An 18,877-nucleotide genomic window follows, 5' to 3' on the forward strand; every position below is an offset into this window, starting at 1 on the left:
CACGCGGTGAACTTGAGAGGCCGTTCTTTAGCTGGCATCAGGGCAGGTGAAGCAGGCTCTCCGCCGCCACTTCAGCCTGGGGGGGTAAGCCCTCGAGGCGGGCCGTCTGGGGCCGGGGAGGGGGCGAGGTGGCCCCCCGCGTGCCTCGGCACTGACGCGCCCCGTCTGTCGCAGGCCTTCCAGCGGCAGATCCACGAGAGGCTCACGCAGCTGGAGCTCATCAACAAGCAGTACCGGCGGCTGGCCCGGGAGAACCGCACGGACACGGCCAGCAAGCTGAAGCAGATGGTACACGAGGGCAACCAGCGCTGGGACAACCTCCAGAAGCGGGTCACGGCCGTCCTGCGGAGACTCAGAGTAACCTTGTCTATATCACCCGCCTTACTTGTAGCCTTTCGGGGAGAAGCGATGTGCGGTATCGGGCTTAGAGCGAAGCCATGGGTAGACTTCATTTCCGGCCTCAGCTACCTGAACGTTCTCCCAGTCGGCCTTCCCTTTGCTTTAAGCTGAAGCTGCCAGCATTCATGTTTTTTAAAGAGGTCGTTTGCCCAAGAATAGGCTTCTTAGGCGGGGCCTGGTTATGTGAGTTGTGGTAACAAGCGCATCATTTTTCCAATTCTGGATACCCGGAAGGCCTGCACGTTGGCTCACAGACTGCCCAGAGCCTGGGCCGCTGCCATTACCCGGTGTGGCAAAGGTGCCTCTTCGCCTGGAAAGAGGCCCCGCCTTGCCCATCTGCCCGTTTTTGTGTGTCCCGTTGGTTCTTGCACTGTGAGAGCTGGAGACAGAGCCCCCTCTGCATTGTGGAGCTTGGGGACAGTGATTATCCTCCGAATTTCAGAGCACATTGACCTAACCTCAAAGGTTGGGTTGGATTTTTAAATCTAATAGGCATTCACCTGAGATTTCTGGAATGTGGAAGGCTTGGGGTGTTAACCTTTGTGAGTCTAGTTGCAAACTGACCAGACCAGTGTGGTCTATGGCTGCAGCAAGTAATTTTAACCCCTGCTTCTGTTCTCAGGGCAGAACATTCTTTTTTAAACAAATTTTTTTTTCCAACGTTTATTTATTTTTGGGACAGAGAGAGACAGAGCATGAACGGGGGAGGGGCAGAGAGAGAGGGAGACACAGAATCGGAAACAGGCTCCAGGCTCTGAGCGGTCAGCCCAGAGCCCGACGCGGGGCTCGAACTCACGGACCGTGAGATCGTGACCTGGCTGAAGTCGGACGCTTAACCGACTGCGCCACCCAGGCGCCCCGAGAACATTCTTGAAATCATTCTAAGATGATGAAAATCTGGGCTTTTTTTTTTTTTTTTTTAACCCTCAAGAAGGAGTGGGCTAGCTTTTCAGACAACCCCCCATGCATTAATTTCCTTACCTCCCACCGATTTGACTGTGACTGGTCATTTGGCACTGAATGCTGTCTGTCTGAGAATCGGCTGCCCATCTCTAAGGGTAACCCAAGAGGCATCCTTAATTGGAGGTGATAAATCTGGGTCTTCTTTCTTGGAGGGCACACATTCAGGATTACCTCAGTGAAGGCAAATGGGGCACTAGGCCAGGCTTAACCCTGAGATCCGTACTCTTCCATCTCGAAACTACTAAATCTTTGTGTTAAGCAAAAGCTTCCACAGAAGGCTAACAGGTAAAAATAGCCAAGGTGCCTGGCCCAGACTTTGAGGGCGTTCCTCAAAGGGCAGGTTGGGAAAATCACTGACTTGGAGAATTACAGAATTGCTGAAAGGACCCGAAACGTCGCAATCCGCGGTCCCACACCCTCACTTGCCCACAAAGACGCCAAGGCTCAGAGAAGTTGGGGCACTTGTTGGTGATCCCACAGCCAGGAGCAGAGCCCGGGCTCCCAACCCCACACTGGCCCCCTGATGCCCTTTGGGTCTCCTGGGGTACCCTTTCGTCTTGGCCAAAAGTAACCTTGCTGAACTGTCTTCTGCCATCCACCCAAACACCCGGTTCTCTTCCGCAGCATTTCACCAACCAGAGGGAAGAATTCGAGGGGACCCGGGAGAGCGTTCTCGTGTGGCTCACGGAGATGGACCTGCAGCTGACCAACGTGGAGCACTTCTCGGAGAGCGACGCCGACGACAAGATGCGCCAGTTGAATGTAAGGCCTGCACCCACGGCCCCTCTCGGGAGAACACACCTCTGCAGGGGAGAGCCGGCCAAGCACAAACTTCACCTGACACCCTGAGAGCACATTCCAGAATCGTTAAAGCAGCCAGGCTGACCCCACCTGTGTCCCGCAGGGTTGTCACGAGAGAGGATACTGTTCCTTACAGTCGAGGGGCCACTGGCACGAGGCTCTGTATTCTTTGCCATTTATAATCATCCACGGGGTTCCAGACAGAACTTCACAAGGTGCTCTTTCCCCAGCTCTTGAGTCGGGGTGCAACATGCGGGGTGTGGCAGGAAGAACATATGTATCAAGAGTGGGTTCATGAACAGATCTCTTCTGCTCTCTCAAATATGTGCATTTCGCTTAAATTTCACTGTAATTCCCTCCTGGGCTTTTAAAAGAAGTTGAAAAATAGAAATTTGCCTTCCTTTTTTTTTTTTTAATTAATTAATTTATTTTTTAATGTTTATTTATTTTTGAGACAGAGAGAGACACAGCATGAACGGGGGAGGGTCAGAGAGAGGGAGACACAGAATCTGAAACAGGCTCCAGGCTCTGAGCTGTCAGCACAGAGCCCAACATGGGGCTCGAACTCACGGACCGCGAGATCATGACCTGAGCCGAAGTCGGCCGCTTAACCGACTGAGCCACCCAGGCGCCCCTTGCCTTCCTTAATATAACGGCACCAATGCGGTGATTATTGGGTCAGCAGGACCAAATGCCCACGGGTGGTTTATTATGAGAAATTTTGTTTCCACTCAGTGTCAGTAAGACAAGTTTTCGCCCTCACACCCAACGGCAGTAGATGTCTGTCCTTGCCAAACTTTTAGAATTATTTTAATTGTAACCGCTTCTCGGCCTTTTGGCTAAGATCAAGTGTAGAATGATTTTAATTGCAAAAGTCAGTGCCCAGAAGGGAGAGGGAAAAAAAAAATACGTACAATCGTTTTATTTATTTTTTTTTTTCATGTTTATTTATTTTTGAGAGACAGAGTGCATGCGGGGAAGGGGCAGAGAGAGATTGGATGGGACAGAGGATCCGAAGGAGAAGGCGGGCTCTGCGCTGACAGCAGAGGGCCCAGTGCAGGGGTCGAACCCACAACCCACAAGATCATGACCCGAGCCGAAGTCGGACCCTCAACCGACTGAGCCACCCGGGCGCCCCCCTACAGTCATTTTAAATTATCTAAATCTTTATTGTCACTTTGTTAAAAAATCGATGAAGCTCGCGTCCTGGGTGAAGGAACAAAGTAGACATCGTCTGGATCCTCAGGGAAACTTTCCTTCTTTGAAATCGTTCCTCTCTCCTATTCTGAATAGGGCTTCCAACAGGAAATTACATTAAATACCAACAAGATCGATCAGCTCATCGTGTTCGGGGAGCAGCTGATTCAGAAGAGCGAGCCCCTGGACGCCGTGCTGATCGAGGACGAGCTGGAGGAGCTGCACCGCTACTGCCAGGAGGTCTTCGGCCGCGTCTCGCGGTTCCACCGCCGGCTGACCTCCCGCGCTCCGGTAAGGGGAGCGCACGCTCATGCGGAGCGCCTCCGGGCTGCGCAAACTTGACGGTTCACCGAATGGGCTCCGCACACTTGACGTCTGGCCAAATTTTTACAGAGCTGGAAACCTATGTACTGGTCAGCTGTGACGTATTTTATGGTAAAAAGGAGAGCAAAACAGTTCTGTTTCTGCTTTTATTACTCCAGAGTCACACTTAACTTGGGGGCTCCCCTTACCCGATGGAAGGGACAGCATTTCTGAAAGTTTTTGCGCCCCTCAGCTGTTTTCTGTGTGTTCCTCAGCCCAGGGCTCTCCTGACATGTGTCAGCACCCGTAGGATATGCGGATATATGTTCTGGTTTTGCTTACGGTACTAATTTGGGAATGTGTTGGCCTTTTCCTCTTAGTGTCTGGGAGCCTTAAAAAGTTGTTCGTTTTGAGAGAGAGAGAGACTGAGTGTGAGTGGGGGAGGGGCAGAGAGAGAGAGAGAGGGAGATGCAGGCTCCGGCTCCGAGCTGTCAGCACAGAGCCCGACGTGGGGCTCAGACTCACAAGCTGTGAGATCATGACCTGAGTCGAAGTCGGAGGCTCAGCCGACTGAGCCACCCAGGTGCCCCAGTGTCGGGAGCTTTTAACATTTGTGCCTTTCTGGTGCCTTCTTCTCACCTTTGAACTTTTTTTTTTTAAGTTTATTTATTTATTTTGAAGCAGAGAGAGAGCATGAGCAGGGAGAAAGGCAGAGAGAGAGAGGAAGAGAGAGAACCCCAAGCAGGCCCCACACTATCAGCACAGAGCCCAACATAGGGCTCGAACTCACAAACCATGAGATCATGACCTGAGCCAAAATCAAGAATCGGACGCTTAGCCAACTGAGCCACCCGGGCACCCCTGTTCTCACCTGTGAAGTGACAAAAGCACCAGTTTCCCATAGCAACTGTGAGGTTTCCCTTGGCAGAGGGACCTTCTGGGAAGTTGAGGTGGCATTCAGGCCACTATTCAAAGTTCATTGCCTTTGTGTGCCAGGAGCTTTCATGATAACCATATTGAGCAACACAACTGGCCATTTTTTCCTTTTTTGTGTCTCCAACTGGCTAACTTGATGGTTCTTTCTTCATCAGACATAACCTTAAGAGTCATCATAGTTTCCTCATTTCTAAATGTAGCAGTTTCTAGGCATTTCTCTTAAACCCAGGCATTACAAAATAGGAAGAATAAGGTTCTGTATCCTGAACAATAAGATTGAGGGGTAAGAAAGAAAGAACCTGGTACATACAGTCATGAAGTTGTGAATCGTAGCCAGAATATACTCTTAATGGCCTTACATTTTTTTTTTTTATTTAAAATTTTCTGATTCTTGGAGAAACCTACCATTAACCACTAATAAAATGTTGGCCTCCATTTTCTTCTAGGGAAAGTTGTTTAACTTAGACCATCAAATGTCAGGTTTCTCCTAGGAAAGAGGCTGGGCTTTGCCGAAAATACAGATTCTAGGCCTCACACTAAAGCGTCTAAATTAGAATAATCACAACTAGGCCCTGGGAATCTGATTCTTTTTTCTTTAAAAAAAATTTTTTTTTTTTTAAGTTTACTTATTTTGAGAGAGAGTGACCAGGGGAGGGGCAGAGGGAGAGAGGGAGAGAGAGAATCCCAAGCAGGCCCCATGCTACCAGTGCAGAGTCTGACACGGGGCTTCATCTCACAAACCGTGAGATCCTGACCTGAGCCAAAATCAAGACTCTGACGCTTAGCCGACTGAACCACCCAGGTGCACCTAACCCGATTCTTTTTTAAAGCGGCCACAGAAATGTGGGCAGTGGCCATTTTCAGGAACTGTCAGACAAGGCAGACTCCCCATGCACCTCACAGCTGCAAGCCTCTAATGTGGTTCATTCTGAAAACTGGACATCCCCACTTTAGGGCTTGGAAGATGAAAAAGAGGCCTCCGAGAATGAAACGGACATGGAGGACCCCAGAGAGATCCAGGCTGACTCTTGGCGCAAAAGGAGAGAGAGCGAGGAACCCTCTTCCCCTCAGTCCCTTTGTCATCTGGTGCCCCCGGCGCCGGGGCCCGAGCGGTCTGGCTGTGAGACCCCCGTCAGCGTGGACTCCATCCCTCTGGAGTGGGATCACACAGGTGATGTGGGGGGCTCCTCCTCTCACGAAGATGATGAGGAAGGCCCATACTACAGTGCACTATCAGGTAACAGCCCCTGTTTCCAGAGCCCTTGACATTGACCCACTTGGTTATGTTTTTAGCACTGTAGCAACATGGCCATCTCTGGATGACCCAGAGTCCAGCTCATGGCTGACCCAGACCTCTGTGGCTTCTTGTGTTCTGTCCTGCCCACTTTGACTTCCCTGAGAGTGGCTCATTCCTATGACAGGTGGAATGAAAGGGAAAAAGGAACGAAATTCACCTGGGGACATTAAGGCTATTCTCTGATGGCTCTGGCTGTCTGGGAGGCTCGTCAGTGAACTTTTCAGTTGAGTTCTTCAGAGCATTGGTAGATTGTCTCCATTCTTTCCGTGGACTCCCCCCTCTCCCACAACGGCTTCAAACCGTCAAGAGTCGGCTGAAAAAAATCCTTTCGGTTTTTTAAACCTTTTTAATAAGACAGATCAAAGGTGGTTACTCTTCTCCTCCCAGCTGACAATGTTTCTACTGTTTTAACTTAATACTTGGGCATTCATCTACAGATGCCTGCGGTGAGGAAAATGACATTATTCTTTTTCAGATGTAGAAATCCCTGAAAATCCTGAGGCCTATCTTAAAATGACCACAAAAACTTTGAAAGCGTCTTCTGGTAGGCCCCTGACCGTGCATGTGTCTCAACATGGCAGCCTCCTGTGGCGAACACTGCATCCTAAACCTCGCTCCCATGTCATGTCTGACCTCTGCCTTCTGTGGACACCATGCGCCTTGGTCCTTGTGTCATGGTGTATTTACACTGCCGTACTCACACATACCTGCGTGCTCCTTACAGAACCCCGCCCAGACAGGAGCAGTCTCCATGCTGTCCTTCTCCTGCCCCTCAGGCCTGTGCAGAAGGGAATTCTTCATGGTGTCTTTTAAAACTTTAATCCCCCCCCCCCCGCCCCCCGCCATCTAACTGAAGTTCTTCGGCATAGACCAAGCTTTCTTCACGGTGGCTTGGTTTGGAACTCCTTCCTTCCTTGCTTACGGTGCTTCCTGGGAAGAGGATGGGTGGGCAGGGGTAAAAGTACTGTTGCATTAGCCACAGGAGAAGAAACCTTCCTTTCCTTGATTTGCAGTTCTAACCTATGTTCCCTGCCCCGTCGCCATGTGCAGTGGTGGGGTAGCGCCACGAGCGGCCCTCTGGCCCCCAGGTCCATCCTGACGTTCACTCTCCCCCACTCCTGAGAGGTCTTCAGTCCTTCTGGCCCTTTGACCTGGCCTCGCTGCCAGTGTCCCCGCCACTAGATGCCTGGCTCCAAAACACCATTCATCTTCAAAAAATCCTGTGTTTGTTGTGCTCCATCGTGAACCCATCTAGTGAAGGCACAATGCTGCTCAGTTGCATGACTCTCATTTCATTCCCTTCTGGGGCATACTGACATTTTGCAAATGTGCATGCTTTGCAAGGAAAGCTGCAGAACTCATATTATACTATAACCTGATGCCATGTTACCCATGACCTTTTTTTGTGTAACTAAGTATGAATCCTTTGGTTGGAGAGAATGGACTGTCACTTGCTGTGTTTTGTTTCAGGGAAATCCATTTCTGAGGACCACTCATGGCATGTTCCTGACAGCCCTTCCTGCCCCAAGCATCGCTACAAACAAATGGGAAGTGATAGGAATGTACAAACCATCCCCTCAGATTCCAGCACTCCCTATAAACCAGCCTATGTAAGTCTTGACTGCACTGAGAATATAACCCAAGTGCATTAGTAGTTGAAATTCTTAAGAGAGAGAGAGAGAGAGATTGGTGTATGCTGCGTGTGCTCACTTTCAAGGGGGATTTTGAGCTGGTTTTCCCATGGTGACAGTATCTCTGCTGAGCCGTCCATACATCATTAGAACCCTGGCAAAACATACTAGAGTTAAAGACTGGTTTCTGGCCAAGAACGATCTTTGTGTACATGAACATGATGCGGCAGTGATTATTACTGTTGAGTCAGTCATCCGTGCAAGTAATGGAGAAGCAACATACTGGCTTTCCTGAGCTGCTCCCAAACTGTGTTCTGTTTACGTTTTGACTGCATATCCTATTCAAAACATTGTGACTTCATATTCAGGAAGATTTGACCATGTACAGTGGTAGACACAGGTTTGATTCCTAACCCCACCAATAGAGTGCTCTGGGGCCACAGCACTTTGCCTTGCCTCCGTAAGCCTTCCTCACCTGAGGATAAACCTACTTTCCATTAATTGTTGTCTGTGTTGATTTGTAAGAATGTATAAAGAAGGCCCTTAGAAGTGGTCACTGTTACAATTATTACTATTTTTACTACCATATGTGGTTCGTTGTTATTGTTTATAACAGTGACCATTCCTTCTTCATTATGGTTTCCTCGGGCAGCATGAGTCCTTGGTATGCTCTGGCTATGCAGCCGTTGGGGGCCGCCAGCCTAGGATTTAACGTTGGCTGTAGATCAGCCTCAGCACAGAGGACTAGGGAGGAGCGAGTTGAAATTCAAATGTCTCTGTGTACTTTTAATCATCCTCTTCTAGAGAAACCAGAAGCAGTGGTGGGCATCACTGAATTAGTCCGCCAAGTGCCCACCGTGTCTAAGAATGGATAGTGCTAGATAATTGGAGAAGCTTCTGCCCGTATACGGTCAGGTCCAAGTCATTTGATAGCGGGCTGCCATGCCCAGTTCAGCAGCTCTTCCTCTTGCTTAGTAAGCAGCTGTCAGTTTTAATCTGCCCCTCTGTGATGCGGAATAAGACCTGACAGTCGTGGGGAGAGGGAGGGACCCCAGCACCTCACCTTTGCTTTGTATCCAGGGCCACATGGTTTGGCCTCCCCAGCATTGATGCTTGTGTTCCTCCCCTGGCCAGTTTCAAAAGCCTCCACCCTTTTCTGTGTGCCTGGAACCAGGCGTGTCACCAGAAATCTGAAGGCGGGGGGCGGGGGCGGTATTTTTTTCATTCCACACAAGTAGGCCATATGGACACAAACCAAAGAAAGCATGGCTTTACTAAAAAGGATACCTTTATTTTTGGAAAGTCCTGAGATAATAGGCCAGTCAGCTCTGCACTAACAGAAGAGTCAATATGTGCAGTGAAAGATAAATGCTCAGTAATGAATGACCCCCGGAGGCAGATTTGTCCTCTGTGTTTCCAATTCTGGGGATAATCTGCCAACCAGCTCCACAGAGTGACGAGGAGGGATGACTAAATTTTGTAGAACACTCTGCAAAAGCAAAAGTGTGCACACAGTAACAGCCTGGTAGCTCAGCGGTGGTTTTTAGCTTTTTTTTTTTTTTTTTTTTTTTTTTTTTTTTTTTTTTGCATGTTTCATTTGAGAAGTGTTAGGAAGCCCGAATTAGGCCGTTTTATTTCCAATACTGACCTCTCCCCTGCTCCCCACCACCAGTCTTGGTCTTTACTAAGGCTTTATTTCTGCCGTTGGCTCTGCTTGCTTATAAATGTACCCAATAATCTCCATATTAATAATCATTATATATTAAAAATAATTATTAATCGTGTAATATTAATATTAAAAGGAAAGGGGTCCCATATCTTCATTTCCTACCTGTTCCTATGAACCAAGATACTCTTCATACAGCCTTTGAAATTTATAAGTGGTAACATAAAAATCGGTTCATTCTAGGTAAAGCTGCTGCTATCCCCAGGCACTGACGGTGGCAAAGAAGGTGCCAGAGCCTTGAATGGCAGCTCACAGCAGGAAGACGAGGGACTTGCTGCTCTCACCGGGCAGCAGTCAGGTACAGATAAATTAGGCCGTTGTTAGGACAGGTCAAGGCTATATTTTGGGTCAGCTGAGCATTTAATTTAAGTCATTGCTCAACAGAACATTAATTAAGAATTGACCAACTGTAATCCACCAAAACGGCTAAACTTAGTCTACGGCAGCCATTGTTATTTTCGAATCAGCTGACTTGTAGGGCACCTCGCTGGCTCAGTCAGTAGAACATGCGATTCTTGATCTTGGGGTTGTGAGTTTGAGCCCCACGTTGGGTGTGAAGATTACTTAAAAAAAGAAAGTTAAAGCAAAAACAGAATCAGCTGACTTGTATTTACGAACAAATTCCTAGGCTTTTTACTTGCAAAACTATTTTTTTTTTTTTTAATGTTTATTTTTGAGAGAGAGACACCGAGACAGTGTGAGTGGGGTTGGGGCAGAGAGGTAGACACAGAATCCAAAGCAGGTTCCAGGCTCCGAGCTGTCAGCACAGAGCCTGACGCAGGGCTCGAGCCCACAAACTACAAGGTCATAACCTGAGCTGAAGTCGGATGCTCAACCGACTGAACCACCCAGGTGTCCTTCAAAACTATTCTTTAAATATTGACCAAGGAGAGGGGTTGTGGGAAGGGGGATGGGCTAAATGGGTAAGGGGCATTAAGGAGTCTACTGCTGAAATCATTGTTTCAGTATATGCCAATTTGGATGTAAATTTTAAAAAATAAAATTAAAAAAAAAATAAATATTGACCAGTGAGCCTCATATGAAGTGCATATTTTAATGTCACTTGTATATAAAGATCAGACAGGAAGATGATGACCAAAGAGCAGTCAGGTGGCTCCTCATGAGACCAGTTCAATGATTATAAAAGTAATTATTCTCCTAAGCCAAAAGTCAAACTGATAGAATTGACCCGATCATTCATGAACCAGAAGAGAAAGCGCCGGAAAACAGCATAAACTAAACTGCTGAACATTGGACTGCAGTACACGTTGGCACCATGTTGGGTCTCATAGCCCATTCCGTACCTCATCCCAGCCTTTGTGGGAGGGTGGTGGCACCAGCCTTGAACCACAGCAAGGGGACGGCGAGGACTCCTGAAGCCAAGCCTCCTGCAAGGAGCATCCCCTTCAGGTTTTGCCATCCTGACCCTGGACTAGCTGGAGACCGGGAAATCTGTTGGGGCTACTGCTTCTTTTTACCGCAACTTTTTATTCCAGGCGCCTTTGACAGATGGGAGCTGATTCAAGCACAAGAACTTCACAATCAACTCAGGATGAAACAAAACTTGCAACAGCTCAATTCCAAGATCAGCGACATCACCACTTGGCTGAAAAAAACGGAAGCAGAGCTGGAAACATTAAAGGTGGCAGAACCTCCCTCTGATATCCACGAAATGGAGCTCAGAGTGAAGCAGCTCAAGGTGAGGGGGAGGTGTGGAGGGAAGAGGGATCTAGAACGTGCATGTGGACGCTCGCTGTGCAGGACCAGCAGGTTACACCTGTCAGCGGTGTAGGTGGCAGGCTGCAAGCAGGTGTAGTGCTCAGTCTGTCCCGTTCCACTTCTGTAACGGGCAAGGACGCAGATGTAGGTTTTTGTTTCCATGCAGAAGATCATCTGCACATGATCCCAAAGCCCCCAGCGGTGCTGGGGAGGTGCATCTCAGATCCCCTGTGCTGGAAAGATCTGACTTCAGAGACCCCTCTATACTTGTAAGGAGGTGCTAGTGGGCACCACCAGGCAGCTGAAAAACGCCCTTCCAAACTGTGCAATCCAGGCTGGTGGGGGAGCATTGAGAATGGGGGTGGGGGGAAGATCAGCTCACCTGCTGATGAATTCTGTGGCCTGATGTAGCTACTCTGTTACCCAGTTAGAATTTGTCACCCACATAGTCGGCCGTTGCCCCACTAGACCTAGCCAGGGAGCAGGGGAGAGACAATTGGAGCCCTGCGCTTTGGCCGGGGGGGGAGGGGGGCCCTGAGCCTGAGCTCCTAAGACAACCCAGGGCAGGGGTTTAGGGTACCCAGGCAGTCTTCACATGGGTATTAGTATTTTACTTTGTGCATCAGTATATCTGGGTTAACTATTCACCCTAAGTAATAATACTTCTGTGATATCGAGGGATTCGTGCAGGTTAACTACATGTACTTTATCTGAAAAACTTCTAATTGGTCCAGAAATAAGCCAACCAGGACTCGGCAGGGTCTACTCATGCCTGTGGCTGAGTTGACCAGCCAGGAGCCGGGCCTCTACTCTCAGCCTGGCCAGCCAAGGTCACTGACCTTGTGAGGCAGCTCCTCACCTGATACCGCCCAGCCAGTTGAAAGCAAGTTGGCTCTTGCTTCTGCCGCCACAGCTCAGAGAAGCCTTTGGCAGATCCATTCCCTGCTGAGGTTCAAATGAACCCCACATCGCTATTTTCAGAATGCCTAACCCAGTCTCTTCCCTCTGCGGTAGGAAATACTAAAAGCCTTTGACACCTACAAGGCTCTAGTGGTCTCCGTCAACATGAGCAGTGAGGAATATCTACAGACTGAGAGCGCGGAGTCCAAAGAGCTCCAAGGTCGCGTCGGCCAGCTGGCGCTGCACTGGGACGCGGCACAGGGCGCGGTGGAGAGCTGGAGAGCGGGCTTACGGAGGGCCCTCGTGCAGTGCCAGGTACGCCGGCCCACATGGGTGGGAGAGGCAGATATTTTTATCCTAGTCAGGATGCTTTGGCACACAAACACGGCTTGTGTTAGGAAACATGTGCTTTATCGTTTTGTTTCCAAGAGGCTCAGCTGGTGTCCCGCCCTGTGTCTCCTGCTCTGCTGCCCCGGCCCATTCTTAGCATAAGGGTTCCAGCGAACATTCCAGTAGGTCAGAAATGCCGCCCCACGCTGCCCCATCTCTGTCCTTTTGCCAGGAGGACCGTATGTATAGCAGGGCGATTAAGAGACCTGGCTCAGAACAAGGAGTGGTTTAACCCAACCCTAGAGCTTTAGTAGCTGTGCGACTCTGAGCAAATCACTGTGCCAGCTAGACCTCTGTTTTCTCATCTGAAAAATGGGAATCATGTTAGTCCTTACCTCACAAGGTAATCTTAGCCCAGCCCTCCGCACATGGTAAATGCTCATCCTGTGTGAGCTCTGACCCCATCTCTGGGAACGCGAGCCCCACCAGCAAGACCCCGTGCCCATGTGTCCCTGGGCCACGGCCTGTCCCGTTGGGGTGTCTCCCTTTGCCGCTGAATCCAGATTTGTGGAGTCGTTTGTGTGGTCTTTCTGTGTCATAGCAGGTGTGGCGTTGTGAAGCCCGGCCTTTCTGCTAGCACTCGTCACTCGACATGCATCACGCCTCCTGGGACTGTGCCACCTGCATCCTCTTTGTGGCTTTCCCTTTTCCTTGTTGGGGGGCCCTGGCATTTAGTTTAAATCTGGCCCTTTTATTCATCGGATAAAGACCAGAGCAAATACTATGAAGGCCCAACACATCAAGCTGCTTCTCAGCACACCTTCCCTCAGAGAAAGGGCAATACTATGACGTGTTTTGTGTGTGTGTATGTTTAAAGGACTTCCACCAGTTGAGTCAAGATCTGCTACTGTGGTTAGCGAGTGCTGAGAGCCGGAGGCAGAAGGCTCGTGTCACGGACCCAGAGGCAGACCCCCAGGTGCTCCTGGAGTGTCAGGAAGAACTGATGGTAAGTTTCCTCCTAAGGGGTCCTGCACTGCCGCTGGCCCCTGGCAGGTGAGGACTCAGGGAGCTGCCCCTCGTGTTTCTTGGAACAACGCCAGCGTGACGTTTTGCTCTCGTGTTCCAGTTGGTATCAACTACTAAGCATCCCTTTGTAGTAGTTCTGAAGCAGGATGGCTTGCAGAGATGAAGGGCCAGGGCTAAAAGCAGGAAGTCCTTAAGACTCTCGGGAACGGGGGACGTAGGGGTTTAGCAATATCCTGAGAAACATAAGGCCGTTTGATTAGAAGTATTTTCTCCTTTGTGAATATCAGGACTCCCTGGGGGAAAATATGCTCAATTACTCCACAGACACAACGAGCTATATGAGTTTTCTAAATCTGCTATTGAAAAGTCTTATTTCTTGAAGGGTAGTTGTGTTTTCATAGATTTATTTCACTAACCAGGTGACTTTCTTAGCCATAAGTTTGTAGGTGATTCAGTTATAAACAGTTTAAACTTAAAGTACTGGTCATTATTTTAAAAGCTTTTTTTTTAATGTTTGCTTAGAGAGAGAGGGAGAAAGAGAGGGAGAGAGAGAATCCCAAGCAGGTTCTGCACCATCAGTGCAGAGCCCAATGCAGGGCTCAGTCCCACGAACCATGAGATCACAACCTGAGCTGAAAGCAAGAGTTGGACACTCAACTGACTGAGCCACCCAGGTGCCCCTTAAAAATCATGTTTATAGGGGTACCCGCGTGGCTTAGTTGAGCGGCTGACTTCAGCTCAGGTCATGATCCCACGGGGTTTGTGGGATCGAACCCCACATCAGGCTCTGTGCTGACAGCTCAGAGCCTGGAGCCTGCTTTGGCTTCTCTCTCTCCCTTTCTGCCCCTCCGCCACTCACATTCTGTCTTTTTCAAAAATATTAAAAATTTTTTAAATAAAAATAAAAAAATTTTTATGCTAAAATCCTTGTAAAGCCCCACTCTCAAGAAGGGTGCCGTCCAGTAACCTTTCTGCAGTGAAGAAGATGTTCTGTATCTGCACTGTCCAGTCTGATAGCTACTAGCCACAGGTGGCTGTTGAGCACTTGAGACATGGCTATTGTGGCTGAGACTGAATTGTAATTTTAAATCGCCACATGTTGTGTAGTGGCTACCAAAAGGGACAGCAAGCAAGGTAATCGACCACACAGGCTGATTCACCAGACACATGCCTCTATTCCTATAAAGTATGCTTAAGCTGCTGTTTCTCAACTTACCCAATTTAGATTTTTTCCTTGACTTTGCTACTGCGGTGGACAAAGGTCTAGTCTTCCCCTCACTTCTTCCAACTCCTCCAGCCTCAAGTTGTCTTCAGAATGAGGAGTGGAAAATAGGGGCAGGGTGTCACCTACTTGCTGCCCAAATGATGCTAGACTTGCAGATACACCCAGGTACACAGCTAGTAGAATGTTCTGGAGTTGACCACCACCCATCATCCATCCCGGAACTGTCCTGGCACTAAGCAAGCGCCATCTGGCCACAGTAAGCAGCGGCTATTTTTATTTGTATTTCACACATTTTATTTTTAGCAACTGAAAAAGGAGCTCGTGGAACGTGAACCTCAAGTAAACACCTTACAAGAGCTTTCAAACAGCCTTCTTATTAAGGGGCATGGCGAAGACTACATTGAGGCTGAAGAGAAGGTACATGTTATTGAGAAGAAACTCAAACAGTTACTTGAGCAAGTGTCCCAAGACTTAATGTCCTTGCAGGGCAGCCAGGTGAGTCCACTTGTGGCTTTTAAATACGTGTGGTATCAGATGCCAACAGGAAAGCAGAATGGCAGGCCTCGCTGTGGGGCAGAGGCTATAAGCACGTGGTCCGAGTGGCGCCTCGAGTCCCGCCCCTTCTACCTGGGCGGCCTTAAAAAGTTACACAAACTCTTTGACGCAGTTCTGTCCTTTACAAGAGGGAGACGACAATATGGTACCTACCTGTTCGTATGGCTGGTGTGTGAAAAACCAGTCTAACCCCTCTATCATTTCTGTCTTTCCTTCATGCGGAGTAGACTTGAGAGTACTCCTTCACCGTCCAGGGTGCTCTCTGCTGCCCACTCTCTCATTTTTCTACTTTCTCGTCTTTAAAATGTGATCCAACTCAGAACAAATGGATACCCATACCATGGCTTCACCAGACTCGAGGGAGGCCCACCCCTCCATTCTAGAGTGACATTTCTACCTGTACAGCCAAGGCTATAGTGTGTTGATGGCCACATGATCCTTCAGCACATCTGGCAAGCTGTCAACCCTTGATGCAGCTAAACTCGGTCTCCCCCCATGTGTGCTATGGGTTTTTAATGCTGTGCTTGGCCTTGCCTTGTTTACATTCCTTTCTGACTGGAGAAGTCTGTGTTAAAGGGCTCTCTCTTCCAGAAAGATTTGAGCTGGGGGAGGGGTGAGCAGAGCAGTGAAACTGCATGAAGCACGTTTTGCGCTCTTGAGATTACTCAGAACCTCTGTTTCCCTGAACTGAACCCTTGGGGTGTGGATTTCAGAACCCAGACCCATCTCTGCCCAGCTTGGACGAGGTAGACTCTGGAGACGAGCCTCCAGCTGCATCCACACCAGCTCCCCAAGCCAAGGTGAGAGCCCCTTTCTGCCCCGAGAAGCACGCTGGTTATTTTTCAAAGTTACTGAGATGACAGGAACTGGAGACTCCGCCCCCCAGTAGGCTGTGAAAGATGGGAGCCCTTCTAGTGTTGTTGAAGGGGCTTCCTGATCTCTCCCCATTAACAACAGATCAACAAACTGGACCGCGAAGCTCTTGTTACTTTAACAAACCCAATGATTTCTTACCCCCTGGAGTATAATCTCAAATGTATTTGTCTGGTTTCAAAAGCTTGGCAGAAAGATGAGCTAAGGAAGCTGTATAATTTAAGAAGGAAGGAGGTTTTATCATGGACAGGACTAACCAGTCTTCACTTACTAACTGGGTTGTTTTTATCCAGCAGTTTGGAGCAGAGAGGATGACGAAAGACCAGAACAAGGCGGACAGCAGGTAGGGGGGATGCAGTCACAGAAATGAGTCCTCTGTTCCACACACGCACACACACACACGCACCTCACCAGTCTTGCCAATGCCACGCTCCAGGTGTTTGTAAGAACCCAGTTGACTTGTTTTCTTCAGTCTGGAAAGGGGCTGGGCTGCTCTTCCAGAACTGAACCTCAGTCGTGGGCACCCACTTTCACGTCAGGCCCCGGATGTCTCACCTAACGCAGGCAGGGGTCAGGTAGCTCGAGGGGGTGCGGCGTCCGGAACCTCCTGCTCACCTCTTCACCTGGTCTGTTGGCAGGGTGCCCGGCCCCGGCAGCTCTCGGCCACGGCGCTCCTTCCTGGCGCGGGTGATCAGGGCGGCGCTGCCCCTGCAGCTGCTCCTGCTGCTGCTGCTGCTCCTGGCCTGCCTCCTGCCCTCCTCGGAAGAGGACTACAGCTGCACGCAGGCCAACAACTTCGCCAGGTCCTTCTACCCCATGCTGAGGTACACCAACGGGCCGCCCCCCACCTAGAGGCCCCGCCTGGCCTGCGGCACCTCACCACCGCCCGGCTTCGGCTTCTCGGGTGCCTGACCCGGCCCCTGCCCTATCAGCGGCGGCCGGGCTGCGATCTCTCCGAGGACACCGCCCTCCAGGCTGGCCGGAGAGGGCTTCCGAATGACATTCTGCCCTGGGGGCAGGGAGCCGGGCAGCGGGCGCCCCAGGCAGTTTGACAAAGCTCATTGATGGGTCTGGGATCTCTGGAAACTGCAGCTGCCTGAAGAGCCGAGCTCTCCGCGAATTCCGATTTATTTGAAAAACGACATTATTAAAATGTACCTACTCTGCTCACGAACAGTAGCGTTCATCCCACGTTACCGAAACACGCTAGCGGATTCCACCTTAGAAATGGTTCGGAAACTCACGTGCACCCTTAGCTGGTTGACTGAAACAATCATATTTAAGAGATTTAGAATTAATTTTACTCCAATCAGCTAGCAATCTTGAGCTACAGGTTATAAACCAAAATGTTCTGTTCTGTACTTAGGTCTGCTCTTTTATATTGCTTTAAATTTTTAAAGAAATTATATTGCATGGATGTGGTTATTTGTGCATATTTTTTAACAATGCTGGATCTGTATGAATAATGTAAACTTTGATTTTTTTAAAAGAATCAGATTTTAGCTTGACCTTTTGACTAATGTACAGTAAATGCCAAACTACTTGATAGGGATGTTTTTGTAAGTTAATTTTATAAGACTTTCACATTTAAAGTGATGCTTCAGGTTTTGTTTAGCTGTTTGGCCATGGGGGGGGGGGGAGGGAGGTTGTTACAGAAACTTGAAGCTATTTGTGGTATGTACAATTCAAATGTTTCTCATTAAAACAACCATACAAATACCCATACTCTTGTTGCACTGGATTATATTACAAGTTAAGTGTTATGCATAACCTTCTATAGAACAAAAATTATTTCTAAAATATTTGCTGGAGGGAGGGAGGGTGCACCTGGGTGGCTCAGTCGGTTAAGCGTCTGACTTCAGCTCAGGTCGTGATCTCAGGGTTAGTGGGTTCAAGCCCCACATAGGGCTCTCTGCTGCCAGCCTAGAGCCTGCTTTAGATCCTCTGTCCCCCTCTTCTGCCTCTCCCCGCCTTGTTCTCTCAAAGCAAATAAACTTTTATTTTTGAGAAAGAGAGCGGGAGGGGGAGGGGCAGAGAGAGGGGGAAACACAGAATCCAAAGCAGGCTCCAGGCTCTAAGCTGTGGTGGTGGAGTCCCCTCCATAAGGAATGTGGTAAAAAAAAAAACCCTCAAGATAAGGGAAGGCAACCTGGCTGCGTGCATACGTGACATCCCTCATGACCCTGTAACATGAGACCATCCAATCAGACTGTATGTCTATACGTTACCCATATATGGGAGACAAACAGAAAATGCATAAAAGGCTACACCACCCGGGCGTCTGGGCTCACTTTTCGGGTACGAACCCAACTGAGCCCGTGCTGGCACGAATAAAGTTGCTTCCTGGAAAGAAAAGCCGCGGTGTTAGGGCTCTCTGTACAAGAAACCTGCTACACTGTCAGCACAGAGCCAGAAGCGGGGCTCAAACACACAAACCGGGAGATCACGACCTGAGGCAAAGTCAGACGCTTAACCGACTGAGCCACCCAGGCGCCCCAATAAATAAACTTCTAAAAAATATATATTTGGGGGGATTTATTGGTTTTAATTCCAAGCCAAGCTTTATAGTATTTAACTTTGTACAGAGTAACTTGTGAGATCTAAACTCCCACAACCTGCATATGTAGAAATTACCCAGTGTGTGTCCCCCTAGTGCTGTAGGGAGTGATGAGGGCAGCATGGTGGGGAAGGTGGGTACAAAGGAAAGGATCATTTCACCCAGATTTTTCTATTCCCAGCTCTCTCCAAATCGAACAGATTTTAACAAATGTTACAGGGATTAGAAGTCACTGAACCAGTTCCTGGGTTAACTGTTCCTAACCTGCAGCTCTTGACACATGGGAGACACCACTGACCTAACCGTCACCTCGGTCAGTGCCCTCTCTCCTTCTCTGCCGAGCACAGACCTCAGGGGAAGCCAAGGATGCTTATCTGTGGGTGAAGCCCAGACTCTCAGCGCCAGTGGCCCCTTCTGCAGGTGAGACATCCCCAGGACA

The 18,877-nt window shown here is 49.1% G+C and overlaps 1 protein-coding gene across 14 annotated transcripts in view; it reads left to right on the forward strand.

The window, feature by feature from the left end:
- SYNE2 (spectrin repeat containing nuclear envelope protein 2) overlaps positions 1–16,872 on the forward strand; it is a 342,533-nt gene extending 325,661 nt beyond the window's left edge. For 9 of the 14 annotated variants that reach the window (XM_047864572.1, XM_047864571.1, XM_047864579.1 and 6 more), the window contains 14 exons: positions 175–357; positions 1,987–2,124; positions 3,457–3,651; positions 5,554–5,836; positions 6,372–6,440; positions 7,367–7,506; positions 9,437–9,551; positions 10,750–10,952; positions 11,987–12,187; positions 13,080–13,208; positions 14,757–14,948; positions 15,722–15,808; positions 16,175–16,224; positions 16,520–16,872. In XM_047864572.1, coding sequence (XP_047720528.1) covers positions 175–357; positions 1,987–2,124; positions 3,457–3,651; positions 5,554–5,836; positions 6,372–6,440; positions 7,367–7,506; positions 9,437–9,551; positions 10,750–10,952; positions 11,987–12,187; positions 13,080–13,208; positions 14,757–14,948; positions 15,722–15,808; positions 16,175–16,224; positions 16,520–16,733 — 2,199 coding nt within the window. In that variant the 3' untranslated portion in view covers positions 16,734–16,872. The remainder of the gene's footprint in view (positions 1–174; positions 358–1,986; positions 2,125–3,456; positions 3,652–5,553; positions 5,837–6,371; positions 6,441–7,366; positions 7,507–9,436; positions 9,552–10,749; positions 10,953–11,986; positions 12,188–13,079; positions 13,209–14,756; positions 14,949–15,721; positions 15,809–16,174; positions 16,225–16,519) is intronic. The other 5 variants (XM_047864576.1, XM_047864580.1, XM_047864581.1 and 2 more) reach the window with 5 other exon arrangements.
- The last annotated feature ends 2,005 nt before the right edge of the window (positions 16,873–18,877 follow it).

This window comes from Prionailurus viverrinus, chromosome B3 (assembly GCF_022837055.1).
Source record: "Prionailurus viverrinus isolate Anna chromosome B3, UM_Priviv_1.0, whole genome shotgun sequence".
NCBI lineage: Eukaryota > Metazoa > Chordata > Mammalia > Carnivora > Felidae > Prionailurus > Prionailurus viverrinus.